General features: G+C 35.6%; 1 protein-coding gene across 1 annotated transcript in view; it reads left to right on the plus strand.

Annotated features, from left to right (window-relative positions):
* Positions 1 to 5,537, plus strand: part of SNX10 (sorting nexin 10) — a 30,618-nt gene extending 25,081 nt beyond the window's left edge. The window contains exons 6-7 of the mRNA XM_015810591.1: positions 2,842 to 3,054; positions 3,471 to 5,537. Of these exons, the coding sequence (XP_015666077.1) occupies positions 2,842 to 3,054; positions 3,471 to 3,552 (295 nt within the window). The 3' untranslated portion in view covers positions 3,553 to 5,537. The remainder of the gene's footprint in view (positions 1 to 2,841; positions 3,055 to 3,470) is intronic.
* Positions 5,538 to 23,583: the final 18,046 nt, after the last annotated feature.

The following is a 23,583-nucleotide window of genomic DNA, read 5'->3' on the forward strand; positions in this document are numbered from 1 at the left end:
TTTCCACATTCTTTACCATTTCCCCCTATTTATCAATTAAAATTACAATTTGATTTAGCTATAAGAGTATATCTGGAAACTGAAAGTAAAGCTGAGATTATGTACCATTTGTTTAAAGCCGTGGACGTTACTGCTGTTCTCCATTCGCATCCCAACTGATTTTCATGAATTCTAGAAGATAGTAATTTTTTCCAGTAAACTGCTTATTTTTTTACTACATTGTGCCTTTGTTTATGAACAATGTCCAATATCTTACACTGATGCAGATGTATTGGAAATGATAAGGACAATTTATACTTGATCAAAAATAAATATTAAATATTTTAGAATTTTTTAATATTCTATGTATGATTAAGATAAAATACCAGGTTAGATTATCAGTAATATTTTTGTCCCCTTTTCTTTCATCATTGTGGTCTGAGGAGTATGACATATGCAGCACCTTTAATGACCACGGCAATTAGCTGAATCCGCTAGAGTTGACAAATATCTGAGCTTCCTGCATGTTTATGTTAATGTGCATGCAATTAGATAATATATCGGAGCAGTATTGTCTGTATATATGAATTATATCTGTACAAAAAGAGGGAACCCTTTGATTTGATTGTCGCTTAGGCAAAGCATTCTCTGAACACAGCTCTTCATTGCATCCTTTCAAGTATTGTATTGGAGCTGCTACATGACAAATGTTCAGTAGTGTTCTGAGCATGCATATGCAGAATATATTTTCACAGCAGAAAAAAAAAATTGACATCTACAAGTGTAGGAACCTGCTTTTGTTTTTATCAAGGTGCTACCTTGCCCTCAACTGGAGGTTGAGGTGGTTCCAGACAGGAGTGCTGCTTCAGGCACTGATAAATTCTGTATTATCCAAGATGTCCTTGTTTTAAAGACTAAATTAGAAACTTGGAGGAAGGAAGTGAGTAGACTAGTTTTGATTTTAAGGGAGAACAGTTTCAAGGACTGGTATGATTCGTGTTTATTTCATCTATATTTCACTTTATTTCCCCAAGGTCTCAAGGTAGCATACATGATTCCCCCCTCCCCAATTTTATTTTCATAACAACTTTGTAAAGTGGGTTAAACTTAAGTGGGCTTGGATAGAATGAAGATAAATCCAAGGGCATTTATGGCTAAGTGGGGGCTTAAATTCAGGAAACAAATGAGTATGGATGTCCATTGTGGGGGTAAATGATGAAACAGGGATCATGATACAAGTATGATTCCCTTTATATGTGCATCATGACATTACATATACTTAGTGGAATAATTAGAATTTCAATACTAATTTCATTATTCTTGCCTAATTTTGTTTTGTTTTGTTTGCTTAGATATGTAAGTTGGTTATCTAGGTCAAAAGAGATGCCTTTGTGTTTCTTTTCTAGCACACATAATTGAGGCTGGTCTAAACCTCATTTTATTTCTCTCTTCTTTATCATCTCAATTTTGAAATGATTTAATTTTTGTCTTCCTTCCACTCAAAGGTATGCCACGGCCATTATTTTTCATATTAGTTAGCCTGCAGGAAATAGTTCCAACCCTTGTTTTCTGTTTTATTGACCTGATGAATATCAAAATATTCTTCACTGTATCAAACTTTCTTTATCTGACATCTTTGAAATATTTTAGACTACAGGTCCCATTGTTTTGATGACAAATACTGTAGGCTTTAATTTCATAATATCTATAAGGCACCAGGTTAGGAAGGCTGCATAATGTCCATATTGATCCTCTCGCAGCTATTTGTAATAGAATTAATCCAAATGTGCTTTCTCTAGAACAGGATTATGAGATATTTTTAGATAACCTTGTATAGAAGGCAGAGTATAGCATTGGTTACTCATATTAAAATAATGAATTCTCTGGTAGAAATTATCCTGAATGCTTGCCAATTATAAACTGGAGTCCTGAAATTGTTTACTTTACTACCCCCTCAGTTATTCAGAATGATACAAGTAATTAACTGACATCAACAAATATTAAATAAAAAAGCAAGGGATCTAAACTTCCATAACTTTAATATTGAAGTAATGTTACTTTGGGATTTGTATTTGCTGAACTAAATAAACCAATAGAAATGTATTTTAATGTTGAATAAAACTAGATTGGAAAAAATAGATTTTATGACATGGTGTGATAGAAGCAATACCATTCTGTTGTTAATAAAAATATAGTTGGATATATTTAATGTTGTATTAAATTGTCTTAAATGTTTGCTGAATTGGGCATTCTCATTTTAAGATTATATGCTAGAGTCAAAACACTTTTAAAAATTAACTGAAGTAAAAGATTCTTTTTCACATTCATCTCAAATAGTTTTATCACCCTTGAACCTAACATACATTAGTGGTAAACTATTTTTTATATTTTATATAGAAAAATAGATATATTTGCAAAATAAATTTCTGTTTTACATAGGCATTTAATTTCTGTAAATTCTATAATGCCCTTATTTTAAGGCAATAGTTTTATTACATATTCAAAATTACTGATTATGCATCATTTCCCATATTATGTTAGTTCCCCCACACATACAGAGGCACATTCTTTTCCCAGCCAAAGTAGTAATCGATCCACATGGTAGCAACAGATGGATAAATTAAAAAAAATGTCCTTGAAAATTACTTATATAACAGATGTTCATAACTATTAGCTTCATGTTTTTTTACTCACCTAAAATTCCAAATACTTTAATAAAGGTAAGTATCACTTACTCAAACATTCTAACATTTATACTGCAGTCAAATTGCAATGGGTATGAAGTTAAAAGTAATTTTAAGGCAAAAAAATATTGAGTAAATGTTCTTGGAAGGCAGCTGAAATTTTTTGTATTTTTTAAAGGGTGCTCCAGAATCCAGTTTTGCTTTCAGACAGTAGACTTCATCTGTTCGTACAAACACAACTGAGTCCTGAAGACATTGAGGCCTGTGTTTCTGGAAATACGAAATATTCTGTAGCTGAAGCAATCCATGGCTTTGCTTATTTGAAACGACGATTTCCTGTAGAACATGAAGAGAAGAAAAAAGAAAATTATGCCGATTCAGATTCTGAGAGGTTACTTCCTTACATTCTGCTAAACAGGCATACACGATAATAAAAACACTTCAGCATTTTTGTTGTTGATGCAATGCTAAGATAATGGAAAAATTAATTGACTGAGATTTTATTGAGCTGTGACAGCTCATCATAGAAGTCTTTGCATACACCTCCACATTGAATTAATGAATGCAGTAGAAATTCAATTATCTGCATTCTGATTATGTGAATTTCATTTAGTCAGACTTGAATTATTCGCGTTTAAATTATCTCGCTAAAAAAAAATATCCAACTGCACTCCAAATGACTAATTAAAAGTCCAAATTTCCTGTCTCTCTTTTGTGACTGGGGATAATTAAAGTTCTCCTCTGTTACTCAGGCTTTGAGTGTGTTGTGAAAACCAATTCCCCCCCCCCTTTTTTTTTCCTCTGCAGTTCATCCTCTGGGCTTGAACACAGTGGCGATGATAGCAATTCACACAGACATAAGGCAAGCACAGCTCATGAAGAACCCTGAAATATTATTTGCACTCTACTGTTCCTGGAATGACAGGCATAACTTGAAAGTTGCATGTGACCCTTCAAACTACTTCCCAAAGCACGTGCTTTTTGTTTTCAAAACGGTTTTGAAAAATATACAGTATATGCAGTAGAGGTTGTATGGGCTGGGAATTATGAAAATAATAGTCCAAGTCTTTTGCAAGCCAAGCAGGAGAAACCTGATTTATGTTATTGAACAGTTATGAATTACATCTGTAGAGACACCTTCAGTATCTTAGATTTCCTGATGTAATCCTTTGGGGGTCATTATAAGAGAGAGCAGAGAAAACCTCTAAATGAATGATGTTGAAATATGTTGGAATATCTGACCTCAAAATGTACAAATTCTATTTTCATTTGGCATTTTAAATGACAATATGGCCACATAATTCCATCATATTGTACAAACCAAACTTAACTGAATGTAAAATGTAATTTAAAAAACACTGTTTTTAATTACACTTATTGCGAGGTAAGTATGCGTATGTACTCAGCAATACAGGAATAAATGACCAAATTACTTTTAAATAAACATTCTAAAATATTAGCTTCATCTCAATAAATACTTGAACACTATGTTATAATCAAACTTACAGAGTTTCATCAAGTGCTTGAGTCAGTATGCTTAGATGCAACTGAAGTCAGTAGGTTTAAGCTTGCCTAACAATTGTCACAGGTTGTGTAAATATATATTTCAGACCCATACTCCCATTGACAGCAGGCAACGGGATTTCATTTTTTATGTGGGCCAGTGTGCTCACAATAAAAAAAAAGGCAATAAACGTTACTTTATCTTTTTGGAATCGAAGTACATCGCATTTGAGGGCACCAGGTTGAAGGAACCTAATATGTCTTGCTCTTTGATGCAATAAAGAAACAATGTTGTATAGCAAACTCTCTTTGCATTATAAAAGTGTTATGCTATATTTTCAAATTTCTCTTTCTAGATATAACAGTGAAGGAACTAGATTTTAGCCAGAGGAGCAGGAAATACCAAAAGATAATTTAATTTTTTTAGGGATATGTATGTTTAAAGCATCGTAAACTCAATTCATTTTGGAAATCCTCAGTAAAATTAACTGGTACCCAATCCAAAAAATGCATTTATTATGGAACTAATTTTCATATTCTATTCATATTAAGCAATACTTTTTGAAGGTCATGGAGTATATTTTGGAATGAGGGAGGGGGAAGAAGTGGTAAATATTTAGAGCCAACAATCCTTTTGCTATTATGGTTGAACATTAAATAATCTTGCAGATTATTTTATTTAATTGGATAAAACTATTTAGGCCTAAATAAGAAAAAGTGCTAGGCACTTATGCTTAGGTAACAGCCTGAACATGAAAGTAAAATCACAAGTGCAGCGTTTGCTACTGTTACATAAAATGAACAAAAGGCATTCTAACTGAGGAAAGAGAAGATAAAAAAGACCAAACAAAATGGAATAAGATATTGTAGCCTACTAAAATTATAGAAATCTAGTTATTACTGTCAAGCAATTTGAAGCAATGTGTATGCTATAAATTTATTGATTGCTAATTTTAGTATATGATGTGTAAAGACTTATGTGATGTCATTTAATTGATGCCTGCTGGAGGATAAACAATTATTTCAGCCTTAAGTATGGCAAATAGAAGGCTTGGGAACCACTGTTACATTAAAATTCCACTGTGAATTGCTGGATTTAATGCAGTTTGTCATTTGTTTTATCAATACTGTGCATATTAACCATGTTGCTTCAGTATTACTATATTCATACTTTTTATACAGCAAAGCTCTACATGCTTACCATGATGTAAATCCATCTAAATTATTTAGAGTGTATCTGATTGCAGCGTGACCCTTTACATATTTTATGTCTATCAAATATTAGTGAAATGCTTAAAACGGAAATATGTGGACTCTTAAAATGTCTAGAAAACACTTCTATTTTGTTATATTTCCAAAATAAAACATCTTCTATGTTGATTTATTTTTGTCTTTGTGGTCTTGATTTTGAAAATTGCAAGATATTCAATTATATAGCGTGTTTGTGTGTGCACACACACATACAAATACACACACACACATATATATACATACTGAACTTAATAACATATTTAAGGAAGCATGAATAAAACAAGTGGTTAATTTTCTAAAAATAATCCCATGAATTTTCCAAGTCACATGTCCTATTTTGGGATTCAGTCTGTTCTCTCTCAGGTTTAAATTGTTCCTTTTATGCATTATAAAGACAAGGAAAAGGAATTTGTTTTCTAAGTTTACATATTTTTATAGTCTGCCAGTCATATTTTTGTTATTGTTAAATATATTATGGTAAGACTAATTTTATGGTTTACATAGGTTTTATGTAATTCCCACACCTTCATTTCTGAAGAGTTTTTCTTGTAACTTGCTATTACAAAGCTTTGCAAATAAATTCACATTTATTTGTACAGCTCATTTTATAAATTAAATCTGGTAAATGTTCATGTAAAGCAGGCAAAAATATCTAGCAGAGTATAAAGCTTATTTTCTTAGTAGTTATAAACAATAGTGTATTAATTCAATATTTTCCTTAATGTCTTCACTTTTTAAAAGTGTATTTTTAAAGTGCTTTTGCAATGATACTTTTAACTTTGGCTAAATTTTTTAAAGTTTTTGTTCCAGTTTTTTTTCTAACAAATCCTTTATAAAATGTGGATTTGACAACCCTTTCTTTTTAGAAGATCATATTTCACAAAATTTAAAGAAAGAAAGAAATTCTATACACCTTTTTATTATTCGAATACGCTTAGCTCTTCTGCGGATACATTACTCTCTCTTCCTCATCATTTTATGTCGATTAGAAATAATTGGGGAATATAATTCTTTTTACCTACAATTATCCATCAACTAGGAAGAATTGGTTAGCTCTCGAGTTTAACCTCATAAAATCAGAAAAACAGAATTATAATTGCAAAAGGCCAAGCGGGTAAGAAAAAGAATCAGTGGACACGGGCTGACGCATCTTTTCCGCTTTTCCACGTAACCCTTTCCTTGCTGGCCTCTGCTTTGCAAACACAGCCGCAACCGACAACCCAACTGCTTAGCATTGCGCCGTCAAACCGCCTCTTCAAGCTCAAAAACTTTCCCTGTCATTGTTAATTGTTATGCTGGATAGGATTTTTTTTTTTTTTTTTTTAAAAGATACTCTATTCAGCGATACCTCGTTCCCCGGTTTTTGGGATCGCCTGCAGCTTCAAGATTCCCCCGTCTCCCTGCACGAAGCAAAAAATAATCCATCCGTAAGCCATCTGGCTTCATTTTAGGAGAAGCGAAACAGGAATGCCTCGTCATCAGTTAGCCATTAGCGTTCCTCTCTCTCTCCAAACCATGGTTTCGTGGGCCAGTTTTGCACCTTCGACCTGGTGCATAGTAGTTCGCTGGTTTCTTACCTCAAGGCCTTGATTCATTTTTTTTTCTTCCACCCGCCCCCCCGTTTTCAACCCCACATGCTGGACATTTGCCCCCGCAGCTGCAAATGCCGCACGCGGAACCGCCGGCGCGCGCAGGGCGCTGGCTCAGCAGCAGCAGCAGCAGCAGTTCGCCCGCTCGCTCGCTGCCCCTCCCGCCCGGGGAATGTGTGTTCCAGGCGCCCTCCATGTGCCTGAGCTTTGCTGCGGGCTGTTTGTCAGGGAGAGAGAGAAGCCTGTCGCCGACCGTAATCCCGTAACCCATAGCAACGGCCCAAATCAAGGGAGCAGTAGCCCGCTGCTCCAAAAGGCCCATAGAGAATACGTCAACGCGCGCCTCTCCCTCCCTCCTCCCAGAAAGCGATGCGGTCGCTCTGGAACATCAATGCGGAGACGGGGGTTGCAAACGACAAAGGATTTTCAAGGCTTTGCTCTCCTTGCAAATACTTCATTGCTTCCTCCCCTCCCCCCTGCGTTTTTGGATGAATGTATGAAATGACAGACACAGGAGGCTGGAAAATGAGAGGCAAATATGCTGTGGGGGCGGCGGGGGGGGGGAAAGTCAGGGAAGGAGGGCGAGGGGTGACGACGACATTCCCAAGCGTCGGCTGGATGGTGGGCTTTTGTTATGCAAACGCATAGGCAGCCGGCTGTCGTTTTCTGTGCAGGGACCGAGGTAGTCGGATGACTCCTTGAAATAAAGGTCAGCAGAGCTGGTGAGGGAGGGCGGACAGCAGAAGAGGGTTATTGTTTTCTCAGCGCTGTGCAGTGATACAGGAGCTTAAACGCTGGGAAAGAAAAGCAGGATGTGCTTGCAAGCCTGGTTTGGGAGATTGGACTCCTTTTAAAAACGAGAAAGATTGCATGGTTTAAAATATCCTTAAAGATCCAAACCTAAGACACATTTTCTAAAGAAGAGACAGCAAGACTTTTCCATTCTCAGTGGCCATGAATTTTTCAGAATAAGGCATAGTCTAGTAATTTCTCAAGCTCCTCTTGAAATAAAAATCTTCAAATATCACATGACCATGCAACACGCTAAGATATGATTGGCTTAAACATGATATACTGAAGGAATCACAGCTGGAGAGTTCACTCAGGTTATTAACTATAAACTAAGCTTATGAGGCCACTGGTTGGTGTTAATATCACACACTAGTTAAACTACCTATAGGCAAACCACAGTTTGACTTCATCTGTGACTCTTGAAAATGATTTACTACATATTTGTCATGTCACTAGAGTTCAGTTTCTATCATATAAGCAATAGTGTAGTTTGGTACTCTGGCTCAGTATATTTATGAACTCAGTTAATGTGATTACAGTTGTTTGTGTTTTAGTGTGTGCATCATGCTGGAGGTGATTGATGAATTAAGAAAAGACCCCCCACCTTCCCCCATTGTTTAGCCTGCTTCCTTCCTGCCCATCTTTTTAATTGTATTTTTACTGTTATTAGAAATATTTATTTGATGGTTTTATTGGCTTTTAATGTTTTAAGTTGCCCAGAGTTGCCTTGAGGCAAGAGGAGTAGCAAACCAAACTAAATCGAATCAATCAATCAACCAATCAGTCAACCAGCCAAAAAGCAGAGGGTCAAAAGATCAGGTCCTACTTTTTATTTACTTATTGTATGGCATAGATCATACAGTCACTTATATACAACATTGATAAAACACATATGTACAAATATAAATATATATTTAAATCATCAACAAATACTTGTATATAAGGTATGTGGACAATACAATAGATGTGATAAAATATTAAATTAGGGTAAAACCATGATAAAATCTCAATAATAAGCTGCAATAGCATAGATGTATAATTTGATAGCTAAGAAAGCTAATCATCTAACTGCTTCTGGTTGATGAGATCAACCCAGGTACATGAAATTTCCTGAGGAGACATACTTGTACTATATGTGTTACTGTTTGTTCTGATGCACCACAGTCACATTGTGGGCTCTCTGCCAATACTCAGTTAAAAAGCTTTGCCTTAGTTCTGGCATGAGCTGTCCTGCTTCTATTCAGGTGGTTCCATATTTTTAGGTGACAACTGCACATAGGTGTCAAAGTGTAGATCGACAATAAGATCATCAAAATGGTAAAGGAATTCATCTTCCTGGGCTCTATATCAACCAAAATTGTGACTGCAGCCCTGAGATCAGAAAGTGTATAGGAAGAACTGCAATGTCTGGCATGAATAATATGTGGAAGAGTAAAGATATCAGCCTCACAACCAATGCAGATTAGTTAACACAATATTTTTTCCCAATTGCTAATTGTGTCTATGAAACTTGGACTCTGAAAAAGGCAGAAAGGAGAAAGATGGATGCCTTTGAACTGTGGTGCTGGAGGCAACTATTACACATCCCATAGATTGCAAAAATAACAAAAAGGTCCTAGACTGAACCTCACCAAAAATATCACTTGAAACCAAGATCATCAAACAGGCTGTCATTCTTTGGTCATGTCATGAGAGCTGACTCACTTGAAAAGTCAATCGTGCTGGGAGTGATCAGCGGAAGAAGGAGAAAGGGCTGCCCTAGTACCTGCTGGCTGGACACTATAAAGGATGACACCAGGATGACCATGGCGGATCTGAAAGAGGCAGTGTGAGACAGAGACTAAGATGATTTTGGAAAACTGCAAAAGAAGAAAACTCTTGAATGTAGTTTGAACTAATTACAAAAAGACATTTGACTCCTTGACACATGACTGGATAATCAAGTATCTAGAAATAACAGAATAACAGTAGAAACATGAGAAGATCTGTGCAAAGATCAGTACCACAATGGTGATAGATTGGGACAGGTTATCAAGAGAGGAATCTTTCAAGGAGACTAACTATCACTGCTACTCTTTGTCATTGCATTGATTTCTCTGTCAACAAAACTGAACAAGTCAGGCCATGGCTATCAAGCATCAAAAATATCTGCCAAGCTATCCCACTTCCTTTACATGGACAATCTGAAAGTATAAATAATACTCAATTTACAACCATTTGTTTAGTGACATTCGAAGCTACAATGGCACTAAGAAAAAGGGACTTAAACGATCGTTTTTCACATTTATGATTGTTGCACATCCCTATGGTCACAGAATCAAAATTCGTACATTTGGTAACTAGCTCGTATTTATGATGGTTGCAGTGTCCTGGGATCATGTAATCCCATTTTGCGAAGGGAAGCCAGATTCACTTAACAACTGTGTTGCTAATTTAACAACTGCAGCAATTCACTTAGCAACTGTGGCAAGAAAGATGATAAAGTGGGGCAAAACTCATTTAACATGTGTTCTGTATTTTGTGTTCTGTAATATGTGTTCTGTATTTTGTTGTTTGAGTGCTTTCTTGCCAGAATGTTAACATTCACAGATGTATAAATGCAACAGCTATGCAACCATTTCTGAATGACAAATGCATACATTCCTTGACCTGCAGTGACACAGAAGTCCACCTCAAGAAAGCCGGTCCTATATCAGGCTGGGTACTTCTCTCAGAATCTGAAAAAAAAGTTGAGTGTGCTGGACCTTTGAGCAGACCATGTCTTGCAAATCCCTGGGTTGTGAGTCTTTATGCGGGCCCATAAAACCTGATTTCCCCTTGGTTGGAGAAGGTCTCCTTGGAGGTTTGCAAGCTCCAACTGGCTCAATCTCCGGTTGGTCACTGGAGATTTTCAAACTTCAAATGGCCTGATCTGAAACCCTGATTTACTGAATTAACTGGCTGGATTCATGTAATACTAAGCCATAATTTGTGATTTATGGATCATAGCAACAATAAACTAATCCAAAATCAGGCAAAATATATTATTGTTTGTGCAAGTACATCTTCCTTATACTGGCTGTAAGTTGTAGAGGAGATAGGAAATCCTGACTGGGAATAGCTGACTGAAGTACAATACTGTAATTCTTAAATTGCATCCTCTTACATCTGATATTTAACCACATTATTCCAGATCCTATTTTATTGTTTACTGTTGGCCTTTTTATTTAAATATTTTATTCATTAAGAGATGGCTTTGAAGAACTAGTGGCATACCAGATATTGAACACTTCTTACAATGAAAGACCTAAGAAAAGATTATGGCTGTATTGAAGCTTGCAGGTTTTTTTAATGGGAAAATAAAGGACTCGAGCTTTAAGTGCTGCAAATGATACTGAATTTCAATTTATAGTCCACCTTTTTATTCAGAATCTAGTATAGAGAAGACCTAGCTTCTAATATCGAATCTCTGCAGATCATTTTGAGTCAGTTACACTCAGAACAACTTACTTCATGGAATATGAACATTTTACATTCCTCACAAAAGGTGGTGGAATATAAATCCAATAAACAAATACTTAACAAGGAAAAGAATGGCATATCATTGATAAAATCTATGTGATTACCACCACCACCCAAGTTTCTGTGTATATGTAAATGAAAGAGCAATGGGTGTGGCGCTATTGATGCATCATCAAAAATATAAGGACCTAAGGATGAAATACATTAGAATTTTCTGTTTCTGCATAATTTCCCATCCAACTGAAGTCATCATATGCAATGCTCTATTGTCACCAATAGTTTTAAAGGAATAATTTCCTAATTCTAGAAACACAGTATTCATCATACATTGTTATTTTTAACTGCATACACTCAGCCTGAACAGAAGTTTCAAATTCAATTCCCATAATTATAGAGGTATGGTAGTAACTGGCAGTCATGTGGAAGGAGCAAACTACTACATTAGCCACAGGATGATCAGGATGATTATTTGCACAAATTATATTTTACCCTTCTATATTTTAAACCACAGAAACATGCTCAGGAAATACTACATTCACTAGATGAAAGAGGGACGTTCCATAAATTTTATTGCAGTAAAGTGTTCTTGGGAATGTTTTAATTTATCCAAAATTGAAATCATGCATAAAGGTATTATAAGTGTTCTGTAGCATGCTATTCAGCAGGTTTTTCCCCCCTAATCTAATGCCCTCTGAATGGGAATGTTAGGAATTGAAATCAAAGACCTTTGGATGATGGAAGTTGGGCAAGGCTGTTACACTCTCCCCAAAAAAGAAAAAAAGATGCTGCAAGGAGAGAAATAGTAAATGCAAATGTGAATTTTCCAATTGTTCTATTCATGTTCTGTAGTTTTATATAAGATTCCTACATGCATCATTTAAAAGAACATAAAGAAGATATTAAAAGTAGTTTGGGAATAATCAGGGAAAGTATACTGAAAACTGAGACTAAAACTGTGATAAATTTAGATCTTACCACAAGGGGGCCTGTACAGAGGAACAGTTTTGCAAAAAATACAATAATCTGGTGTAGATAGAGTAAAAGTACAGTGTCTTCTCATTGGTTACAGGATAATCTAGAATAAGAGCAAATGCTACTCATTTGATCACAAAACCTGAGGGTATTTTTCAAAGTCTACATTTTTTATATTGAAATTGTTTTAACCAGTAAAAACGTATATGGAAGATTTAGTTGACTCTGGGAATCCCACTCACATTCATTGAGTTAGTCTCAAGGTAACAAGAAATACAGGATTTCCTCCGTGTCCCCTCTCTTTCCTGAAAGCACTATTGTGCTAAAGCTTTTAATTTAATTTTTTTTTAAACAAAAGCAATTACAGAAAAGTGCAAATCCAGTGCATGACATTTAACACTTCTTGGTGGCAGCCAAGCTGAGCTTAAATGAGGGGCCTTTTCGTCCATAACAACAAGAGCCAAAAGGCCTTGTGTCATGGAGTAATGTAAGACACAATCTTGCTTGAAAATGCACAATGAATCGGGAAGGATTTATGTAATTAATTGACCAGTCTTAACCTGTTATCGTGATGTAAGGAATTTGGAACTCATTAATTTGGGCGCTGACAGATTTCATATTAGAGCTGGCAAATATGGATTGAGCTTCTTATTCATGTAGCAGCTGGAATTTCTATGACAGTGAGGATTAGTGAAGAAGACCTATTGTTGGAGTCAAACTGCCTCTTTGTAATCAGCAGCCCTGCTCTGCATTAAACGAATAATGGGAAAAATACAGCTGGGCGGTGGTGGGTTGGGGGAGTTTACCCTGACTGCAGAGGAAAGGATGGCAGTTTTGCTCGCTCGGCTAATATTTATACTGAACACCAGCATTTGCAGTAGAATGGAAATATTAATTGCAATCATAAAGTGAAGGAAACTCTTTTTGGAGAAAAGGAAATGGAGAAAACCTCAAAGCCTTGTCTTATTGCCAGGCTATTTTATTTTCATTATTTTAAAATGGGTTTTGAGGTTAACACTTTTCAAAGAAGGTAAAATATATGACGGGTGGGCAGCCTTTCACTGACTATAGGTAAGGGCTCACTTGCTCTTTTTTTCCACTTGGCTGAGGGCTACAAAGCCATGCCATGGGAAGAAGCACGGGAAGAGAAATCAAATCTTTACCTCCAACTCATTTTAAAACATTAGAATTAAAATGAACATTACAACTCTTGAATAGCACTGACAACAAATTACAGAGCTGAATTTTGGCAGCAAATCAAATCCACTGAAGAGTTCCAGGCCCCACAAATGGACACTAGGGGAAGGGCCTGTTGTACATTTCCTGTGGGTTGTCAATACTAACATGTGATATTATAAAAATTATTTGGTGGAAAATATGAGATCATTGCCACCATAACTGAAGAACTATTTGCCAGTTTCCTTTTCCCCTCTTTCCTACCCATGTGCACCTCTTGATCCTTCAGCTGTTTGAAATACTGTGTTTCCTATGAATGTGTATTTTGTGCTGTTATACCATTCTGAATATGAATGGCAACATATTTGTGTTCTTTCTTTCTACCTGTAAAGCCAATAGAAGACAGTTAGAAGAATGGATCCTTAGAACTCATTGAGGAAATGGATTTAAAGCAGATTCAAGGCTCAGGACACATCAGTTCACCAGTCACTATTATGTCCTTTCATGCTTGTTTCTGAGTAGAAATCAATATCTTTTAGGCTGACCCTCCTCTTGGGTTGAGTAAAATGGGTGAAATGGAGAGAACCATGTATGCTACAGTTTTAGAGGAAAACCAGGATTTAAATGTAATAAGCAAATAAAACAAGAACACATGTTGGGATTCTGCCTCACTGCTTTTGCATGTATATTTGTCATATTGAAAACCAAACATGCATAAAAATAGTTTTTCATACATTTTGGTAGCCATATTGAGATATGCTTGATTCTGACTGTGCTATAATCCATAGTGTATAGTTTAGCCAGTTGTGTAAAAATCAATCTAACCTATAGTAACAAACAATGTGGCAGATATGAATCTTAGGCAAGTACAGTAAAGAAAAGGTACAAGTACAGATTAGGTGAAATCTGGCTCAAAAACAGTAACTATGAGAGGGATCTTGGAGTCCTACAGTAGTAGACCACAGGTGTCAAACTCGCGACATCACATGACGTGTCACGACGTATTGCAATTTTTTCCCCATTGCCGGCAATGGGATGGGGTTTTGGTGTGATGCATCCGGCTGGCAGTTTGACACCCCTGTAGTAGACGATCACTTAAATATGAGGGCAATTTGGAAACAAACCTCCATTTGGTTATCAATGACAGACACTCCCAGATACAGAATTTTTATTATACACATTAGAAAACTATAACATTACATTACTTTTTGACATAATCGCCATTCAAATTAAGGCACTTGTCATAATGTCTTACAAGTTTTGAAATTTAGCGCCAAATCTGGGGAGGTGATCAAAAACATCCCAAGACAACTGCTTCAAAAGTTTTTGGGTGCGTCTAGTGGTATCGGGTGAGCATTATCATGAACCAACACCACACTGGAAGTGGTGCCATAGAAAATCCTGCCAAATGTGAAGATGCCAAAGAAGTACTGCTAGTGAAGTTCATGGAGCGTGGTTCAACCATCAATTCAGAAGTCTACTGTGAAATGTTATGAAAACTCATACAAGCCATCCATAACAAGTGTCGGGGCAAATGTGGTGTTGGTTCATGATAATACCCACCCGCACACAGCTAGATGCACCCAAGAACTTTTGAAGCAGTTCTGTTGGGATATTTTTAATCTCCCCCCACAATAGCCCAGATTTGGCACCAAGTGACTACTAGTAAGGAATTTCAAACCTTGTAAGATATTATGACAAGTGCATCAATTTGAATGGCAATTATGTCAAAAATAATGTAATGTTGTAGTTTTCTAATGTATAATAAAAGTTCTGTATCTGCAAGTGTTTGTCATTGATAACCAAACGGAGGTTTATTTCTGAATTGCCCTCGTATAAGCCAGCAGTGTGCAGCAGCAGCCAAAAAGCTAATGCAGTCCTTGGTTGCATAAACAGAGGCATAAAGATCATGTGAAGAATTAGTACCACTTTATGAAATCTTAGTAAGACCACACCTGGAATACTGCATTCAGTTTCACCATATTACAAAAAAGATAAAGACTAGAAAAAGTGCAGAGAAGAACAATTAAGATGATTAAGGTCCTGGAGACTAAAACATGAGGAATGATTGTAGGAATTGTATATGGCTAGTCTAGAGAAAAGAAGAACTAGGGGTGACATGATAGCATTATTCCAATATTTGAGGGGCTGCCACAAAAAATGGGGTTAAGTTTATAGCATCAGAAGGCAAAACAAGAAATAATGGATGGAAACTAATCAAGGAGAGAAGCAACCTAGAATTAAGGAGAAACTTTCTAACTGAACAATTAACAAGTGAAACAGCTTGCCTTCAGAAATTATTGGTGCATCATCAGTGGAGGTTTTTAAGAAGACACTGGACAGCCACTTGTCTGAAATGGTATAGGGTCTCCTGCTTGAACAGAAGGTTAGATTAGAAGACCTCCAAAGTCCCTTCCAACTGTATTATGTAATTAACTAGCAAGTAGAATTTTTTGAAGAGAGAAAAAGGAAAAATGAGTTGAGAATAACGGGAAAATGGTGGAACCCTAGTTATATCAATTCAATAAATTCACTGAATTCAGTTGGACATATTCCAGAAAAGTGGGTATGGGAATGTAATTCAAGTAGGAAAAATGTTTTCTTAAGAATTTGCATGACATTGATTATAATTTGCTGTGGACCTTTTGAAGAGTGGAAAGAAAAAGTTAACTTTCATGGTGAAATTATGTTTTCTTGTTGCTGACTTTCTAGAACCTAAAGATTTCAATAATCTCCATGCAAGAAAATTTAGACATTTGGATGGCTAGAAGTATGTATTTGGGAATAATACAGCAGAATTTGAGACAACCAAAGGAATTTTGATTTCAGAAACATAAATATGTAAACAAACAAATGTTGGAGGTAATGTCCACGAAGATTCTCAATCATCTAGGTCAGGGGTGTTAAACTGCGGGGCCGCGGGCCAGTTGCATCATACCGAGGCTGCGCCCAATCCAGCTCTGGCAATGCAAAAAAACTCGTGATACATCGCAACACGTCACTTGACGTGGCAAGTTTGACACCCGTGATCTAAGTCATGGTTGTTCCAAAGCTGCTTTTCAGAAGGCAATTGGAGTGTCTTGTTTATTTTCCTTGAGAATTGAACTGAGAACTGAAAAAGCTTCTTGGATGAGAAGTGAAACATTTTCAAGAAAAAAACACATAAGAAAATCCATTTTTGAAAAGCACCTTCAGTTGGAAGTAATGATTTGGGTACATCAATCTATTCATATTTTTATCCCTTGTGCATTGAACCATGCATCTGAATGAAGATATGATTGGCTATCTTAATGGAAAAAAAATATCTCTGCAATATTTGTCTACATGTTACAATATTTTGGATCCATACCTCTAATAAGAATGGCCTTATTTTGGGGATTAACATATATCAAATCCAAAAGGTTGTAAGCTGAAAAAGGCTTAAGAAAGTAGATGTTTTTTGCATTCCAGGTTTTCTGTCTGTTTGCTGGAAACTATTAAACAGCCTTAGTTGCATACTTCTTAATTCATGATATCAAGTTAATACTTTCAGTTCTCAAAAGATGGGCACTTTTTGTCTCCCATTAATTAATTAATTAATTTTACTCTTAGAAAATTAGTTCAAGATTATTTTCAAGCCTTAAAATGTCTTGGGACCCAAACCCTTGAAACAGAATTATACAAGGTTACCCATACACTACGTTTTTCTGGTAAGATTCTTGTTCAGATGCAGTGTGTTATCAGAGGCAGGTTATTCAGTAGAAAGTGAGACAAACTTCTGACAATTGTACTCTGATTATGGAAGGTATTCACCTGGAGCTCTCACTGCAGTACTTTGTACATCAGGCAAAAACATTTAACTGACCCAAGCATTATAAATTGTTTTAATGTCTCACTCTTCTGAAAAATAAATCTTTATTTGCTATTTTATTAATATATTTTATATAATACAAAATTTTGCATTGCACTTCTTCCTGAAATTGGAATATGGCAAGGGTTGACATGTAAATGTTTTCAATAAATAAATAGGTCTCCAAAAAGGCAATAATTTTGTAAATGGAAGCAAAATTATTTTGTGATTTGTGTCTATCAGTCTTCTCCAACTTTCAGTAGTCTGGGGGAGCAGCACCCAGAATTTCTGGTGAAGAATTTTGGAGACTATAGTCCCAAAATGCCTTGCGAGCTGGGAAGATTGCTCTAGAGTTGTGGCTTTCAACATTAGGTTCCAGATTAAAACTCACATTATGTCTAGGCAGAAGGGGCAGTGGTCTGAAATGATTCATGTTGTAGCCCAACAATATTGAGGATCATATGACTGAGAATTATTGTTCCAAGCAGTAGAAATGCTCTAGGCTGTAAAAATAATTTGATGAATAAAGGTCACCCCCTATAGATTTGGACTCTTGGATTTGGCATTTCTCGCTTCTCAGCTTGAATCCTTTATTGGCAGGTAGTGCAGATAAGTTACTATGACATTTACATATCTGACTAACTTCTCCTTACAGACCACACTCATGCTAATTCTCACAATAGCTCATTTTTATGTTGATAATCTTTTTATAACTGCAAATAAAATAGTATACAAAAGGCTGCATGCTGAGGTCTAGCCCTTGTACAGAAATGAATATACAGTACCTTAGAAGGTAAGATAAGGAAGATCTGCAATTTCTGCTACCTCATTTTGTATATTAGGCTTATAACTATGCATTAATTCTAATAATAGTTTGTGTTTTTCATTAAAGGATACTAATTTTTTGTTTATCCATCTCCAGACTAAACATCTTAACAAGTAATTAAATTAATTGGATGCTATAATATCCAATTTTGTAATTTGATTCTAGAACACTGATGACCAGAATTTCAAGAGCAGAATTTCAGTCAGTGGGATTAATAGACTTATAAAGATCTGACTCTTTTAGAGTGGTTTTCGTATTTGTATATGAATATGAAGCAAACTTTTACACAACCAGGAGCAGACTAAAGAAATGATTCTAGTTCATAAAGTGTCAAAATAGCTACTGCATGATCAGTCAAGAATGTGTACTAATCTGGTTCTATAGATCTTTACTAAACATGATCCCCTTGAGGTCACTGGATCTTGGGCTTGTATAACCAGGTGCAAGATTGCAGCCATTGCTTGTAAATCTGGTTCACAGCTGTGCACTGTAAATAATGCAGACCAGCTCCTCAGGACTGCTGGCCATGGGATTATGAACTGATTCTCCCTCCTGATTAATTTCTTGTTCCAAGTTGCCAACTGTGCATTTTATCCAGAGATGTCAGCTGCTTACTTGCTTTGCTTCTGTTGCCTCCATTTTTACACTATAAAGAATTAACTGTTGGGGTGCTGTCATCTGCCTTGTACAACATATATTGCAGCATGAAGGAAGAATTTTAATAAGACCTCAAAGGGGCTTCCTGACATGTTTAGTTGAAAGGTTTCCTACAAAACAAAAAAGGAAGCTCCCTGGAGGCAACAGGAGGAAAAAAACCTTTATGTTGAGAAAGGCTGTGTTATTCCATTTTATTGTGTATATGTCACTATAGCATAGCACTTGCATGAATCCGATAGACTGTTCTCTCTCCTTCCCACCTTTTTTTTTCCACAGCTGGTATCTGTTGAACATTTTTATTTCAGACTTCTTACTAGGTTTTTAGGGATATCTTGAGTTGGCTACTTGTTGAATTGAATTCTCTGCTCTGGTAGATATTTGACTGTCTTGAAATTTCCCCCGTATACAGTATAAATGGGATAAATTTCATTTGCCTAACCAGTGTGGTATCTTTCAAACATTTGCAAAAAGATTATTGAATGGGAAGGGGGGACATGAATCAAGCCATGAATCTTGTGCAGTGGTTCTGCTGTACCAACTACCTTAAATTATTCCAATTTGGCATTTTGTTTGTTTGAATTTGGCCCTTATAATATTGTGCAAATTCAGCCTTTATGATTTATAAAATAATATGTATGAACTCAGTCAGCTGTAAGTTACTCAATAAACCATGACTAAAAGAAATCATAGGAATGTGAACAATGCCCACTTGATCTTTGTGTATAAGAATGGTATACATGCATGTAACTTGGGATAGCATTTCAGTGCTCAAGTGTGTATGCCTGCTTTGTGCCTTTGATTTGCAGCTCTTTATCCTGATCCCCAGGGTCCACTGCCTCCTTGCTTCACAGGATAGTTAGCACTCGTATAGCACTTCATAATGTTCAAAGAGTTTAAGGAGTCATTTATTTCATTAAAAAAAAGTGAAGCTCTTACTTCAAGTTCGTAGCTCAGACTTTAACTGCCACATTTCATAGTCCCAGTGAGACAAATGCTTAAAAGGGTTACTTAAATTAGGGCTCCTTCATCTGATTGCCAAACAATCTGATTATCATAAGATGGACAAAGAGGTAGGAGATTTCTGTTTCTGCCAACTTCTGACAGTTCAGATAATATCCCTCTTTATGTTTAATCCTCTTACTGGAAAAGTGTAGTTTGTTTCAGTTGAATCAGATCGCTTTCAACATAGAAATATAATTCAAAAAATTCATTCCTCGTAATATGAACTATTTGATTCTTATTTATACATATAATTATTGCTAGACCAGTTACTTGATTGATTGAAGGTGAGACTTATCTTACTAAATGAGTAAATACATAGTGTTACTTTTGAGACAATCAAAATAGACAGGTCCTGTGAGATAAATACATCTGAAAAAATGATGTAAGATTATTTACAAGATGTTACCACTACACTATTTTGTAGAAATTCATAGATGAGTACACAATTTTTAGATCATGCTTCAATGAATTGTTCTGTAGCACCTGTAAGTGTAAATTATCCATTCAGTTTCTATTTGGTTCGCTGAGTATAGCAAAAGTATTTAAAAAAATTTGATGGCTGTTGCTGGCTCTTAAGAATGGATTGTTTTCATATTGTCATATTGTCTATTTTAGGCAAAATCTGAAATAAAATTGTTTTTGCTGTGTATTTGTAATATCTCATACTCGTTCCTAGATAGTTTTATCTTCACAGAGATAATTTTCTTAGGTGAGGAAAATGTGTATTTGGTTATTTTTATCACCAGAAACATTCTGATTTGGCAAGCCTTTATCTGTGTATGCAGACAAGGAAGGTACTGCATAAAAAGAAACAACATTTCTTTTTCTTGTATACTTATTTTTGTAGTGGATTAATTCTACAACAGTCCCGGATCAACTGCCTGAGTCAGCTATGGAACCTGGTAGACCAAGGATTAGGAACATCTGGGCAATGCTGAACTAAAATGTTCATCATCTCTTATCAATAGCCAGGTTGGACAGGATTGGCACAGACAGGCACAGATTCTCCACTCACAATAATTGCTGATTTATACCCTGCAGCGATTGGTCATACTGTCATGGCTCCAATAGACATGGGAATGAACTGCCATTTTACATTTCCTACATTGCCTCAGTTCTTTAAAGATCTAAATCACCTGGTTCTTTGCTACATCTAGTTCTTTAAAGTTCTCTAGACATTTTAAATATGAAGTAGGGTGCCACTAAGTCAAGATAATGGAGATAGTCAATTTCTCCAGTGACAGAAAATAAGCCCACAGCATTGAGTCCCCTTCTTATGATTAATAATAGTCAATATCTGATTTGTTAAACCCATACCAATATTCCATCACTCATATCTGTGAAAAGAAATTGATTCTCATGTAGTTGTATGCAAGTCTATGTCTAGGTCTATTCAGTATCTATATCTACATCTTTGACCTGCAGTGGCTAAACAGCAGTTGCTATTATATTTTTTACCCTGAACCTAATCCAATCTGCAATCAAGCTTACATTCAGATGAACAGAATGTCAGAGAAATTCTGTAGAAAGTGAAGTAGATTCTAATAGGATAAAGAGTTATTGAACCTGTATTCAAATCTTTTTTATGCTTGAAAAAGAAAACTTTTTCTTTTTTTTCTGTATTCTAATTGTCCCTTTCTGAATCTTAAACAGCAATGCTTATTGCCTGCTTATTCCATGGATATCTGTTTTGAATCCACTCATACATTATTAATCATACATGTTAGGTCAAAGATTACTAATCCTTGCAATCACATCCTAATAACAATATTCTCCCGTTAGCATTAGAAAGAAAAGATGGGAGAAATCAATAGTCAACATCCAAAACACATCGTCTTCAGAGACGCTATATGCACTCAAGAGGGTGGGCTATACATGAGGGTGGACTGAGAGCAGTAGGGAGACTCAGATGTTTACAAAACCTGTCAAGCATGCATTAATTTTATGAGATGAATAACGTGGCAACTTGTGAATTTTTAACATCTTTAAAATGATGAGACTGTAAGATGATATAGGCAAATGTAAATTTGATCAAATATGAGATTATTTCTTATCAAATGGAAATAGTGAATAATATAACATAATAACAGTGTTTAAACATACATTTAGGTGCAATATTATATAGTATGATAATAAAACAATATTTATATTAGTTTGTCCTGGGAAGTTAAGTAGGTCATTTAATAAATTTGCAAATTTAATGGTAAGAAAAATGGAAGCAATGGATTTCTTAATTCTCTAAAACAATTAAACTGTTTGCAATGGTGGTGAATATTGGTAGGTCAGGTGTAGGATGAAGGTGAATGTTCGTTCTCTGAGCTTGATTTCTGAACGTTTCGTTACCAGGCTAGGTAACATTTTCAGTAGAATTTAAGGGATGTCAGTGTCAGTGTTCTTCTGTTTAAAAGGGCTGGGTATGTCCAGTGAGGGTCATGTGATGGGTCTTGTGATGGGTCAGGTGTGAATCAAATAATCTATAATTATTATTATATGGTAGTGATTGTGACTCCACTTAGTGGTATCCAAAATCTTGAAAGCTATCTCCAATTTTGTAAAACTCTGAGCATTCTAAATTCATAAAGAGCTGAAGAGAGTCCATTAATAGATCAGTACTATTCTAGCATGCTTCTTTTTCAGGTATAGTTCATGACTCCATCTTGATCCAAATGCACTGTAAAGGAGCTAGTTCTCAAGGCTCATTGGAAAAGTAATAGAGAATGGATTCTCCTTATATCAGGGAAAGACTGAACTTTTCTAGACAAGAGAGCTATCTCTGAGAAGGCTCAATCACAGGGTCCCTGATGATAACATTTCTTTAGTAGTGGGACCTTTAACAGCTCTTTTCTTTTCTTAAAATTAAAAGAGAAAGAAAAGTTTTTGCTTCAACAATAAAAGATAATATATACTAAAGAATAAAAAAGTGCAAGAAAACAAACAAAAAAGAAACCCCCCCTGCAAGAAGCTTCCTAGCCTCATCACAAGCATAAACCATTTCATAATTTCTTTACCTTCATAACAAATATGAAACTCTTCATCCCATAATCCACCTCTTAGTAATAGACAAATCAAATAAGTAATATTTTCTCCTTATCCGGTTATCAGCAAAAAATCCAAACAGAACTCTAAAATATTAACATTGATTATATATATAAATCTGCTTTCAACATCTCAAATCTTGACTGTAAGCAAAACTCCATTTAAAGGCATGCAATGGTACTATATTCTAGTTAAAAAAAAAACTTTAAATTTTTTTTAACATGATAAAGAAGGACATTTTTCCTTTAAAAAGACAAGCTTCAATACACAACATTTTCCATTCCAAATATCAACAATTTCAAGGAAACCACCCCAAATGGCAACATATTCTAGTGAAATAAACATTCCATATCAACTATAAACAAATCCCCATTTAGATCCCAGTATCCTAATATAAACCAAATACTAAATTTCAGAAAATGGTTAGCAAAGAAAATACAAACCTTAAAAAGACTCCGTTTGCAGCTGAAGCAATTATGGAGAATCCCCTCATCTCCTGATTCTGCCTCCTCCTGGAAACCCCTGTCTAGTTGTGACCTAAGCTGTGACCTAAGCTGTGTCAAGATGTAAAGGTGACAAATCACTTTGAATTGCACCCAAAAGTTTACCAATACCTGCAGAAGAAGTTAAATGGGCAAACCTAGTCATGCCCTTAACTATCAGGTCATTGCATGCTGCATTAGCTATAGCTTCTACTCTTCAAGGACAGTTCCTTTATATTCTAAAGCCTGTGTATGTGCGTACATATTTTACATGAATGGATTGCACATGGAAAAAAGTATGTTA

The sequence above is a fragment of the Protobothrops mucrosquamatus genome, unplaced genomic scaffold, assembly GCF_001527695.2.
Source record: "Protobothrops mucrosquamatus isolate PMUCROS unplaced genomic scaffold, P.Mucros_1.0 scaffold12, whole genome shotgun sequence".
Classification (NCBI taxonomy): domain Eukaryota; kingdom Metazoa; phylum Chordata; class Lepidosauria; order Squamata; family Viperidae; genus Protobothrops; species Protobothrops mucrosquamatus.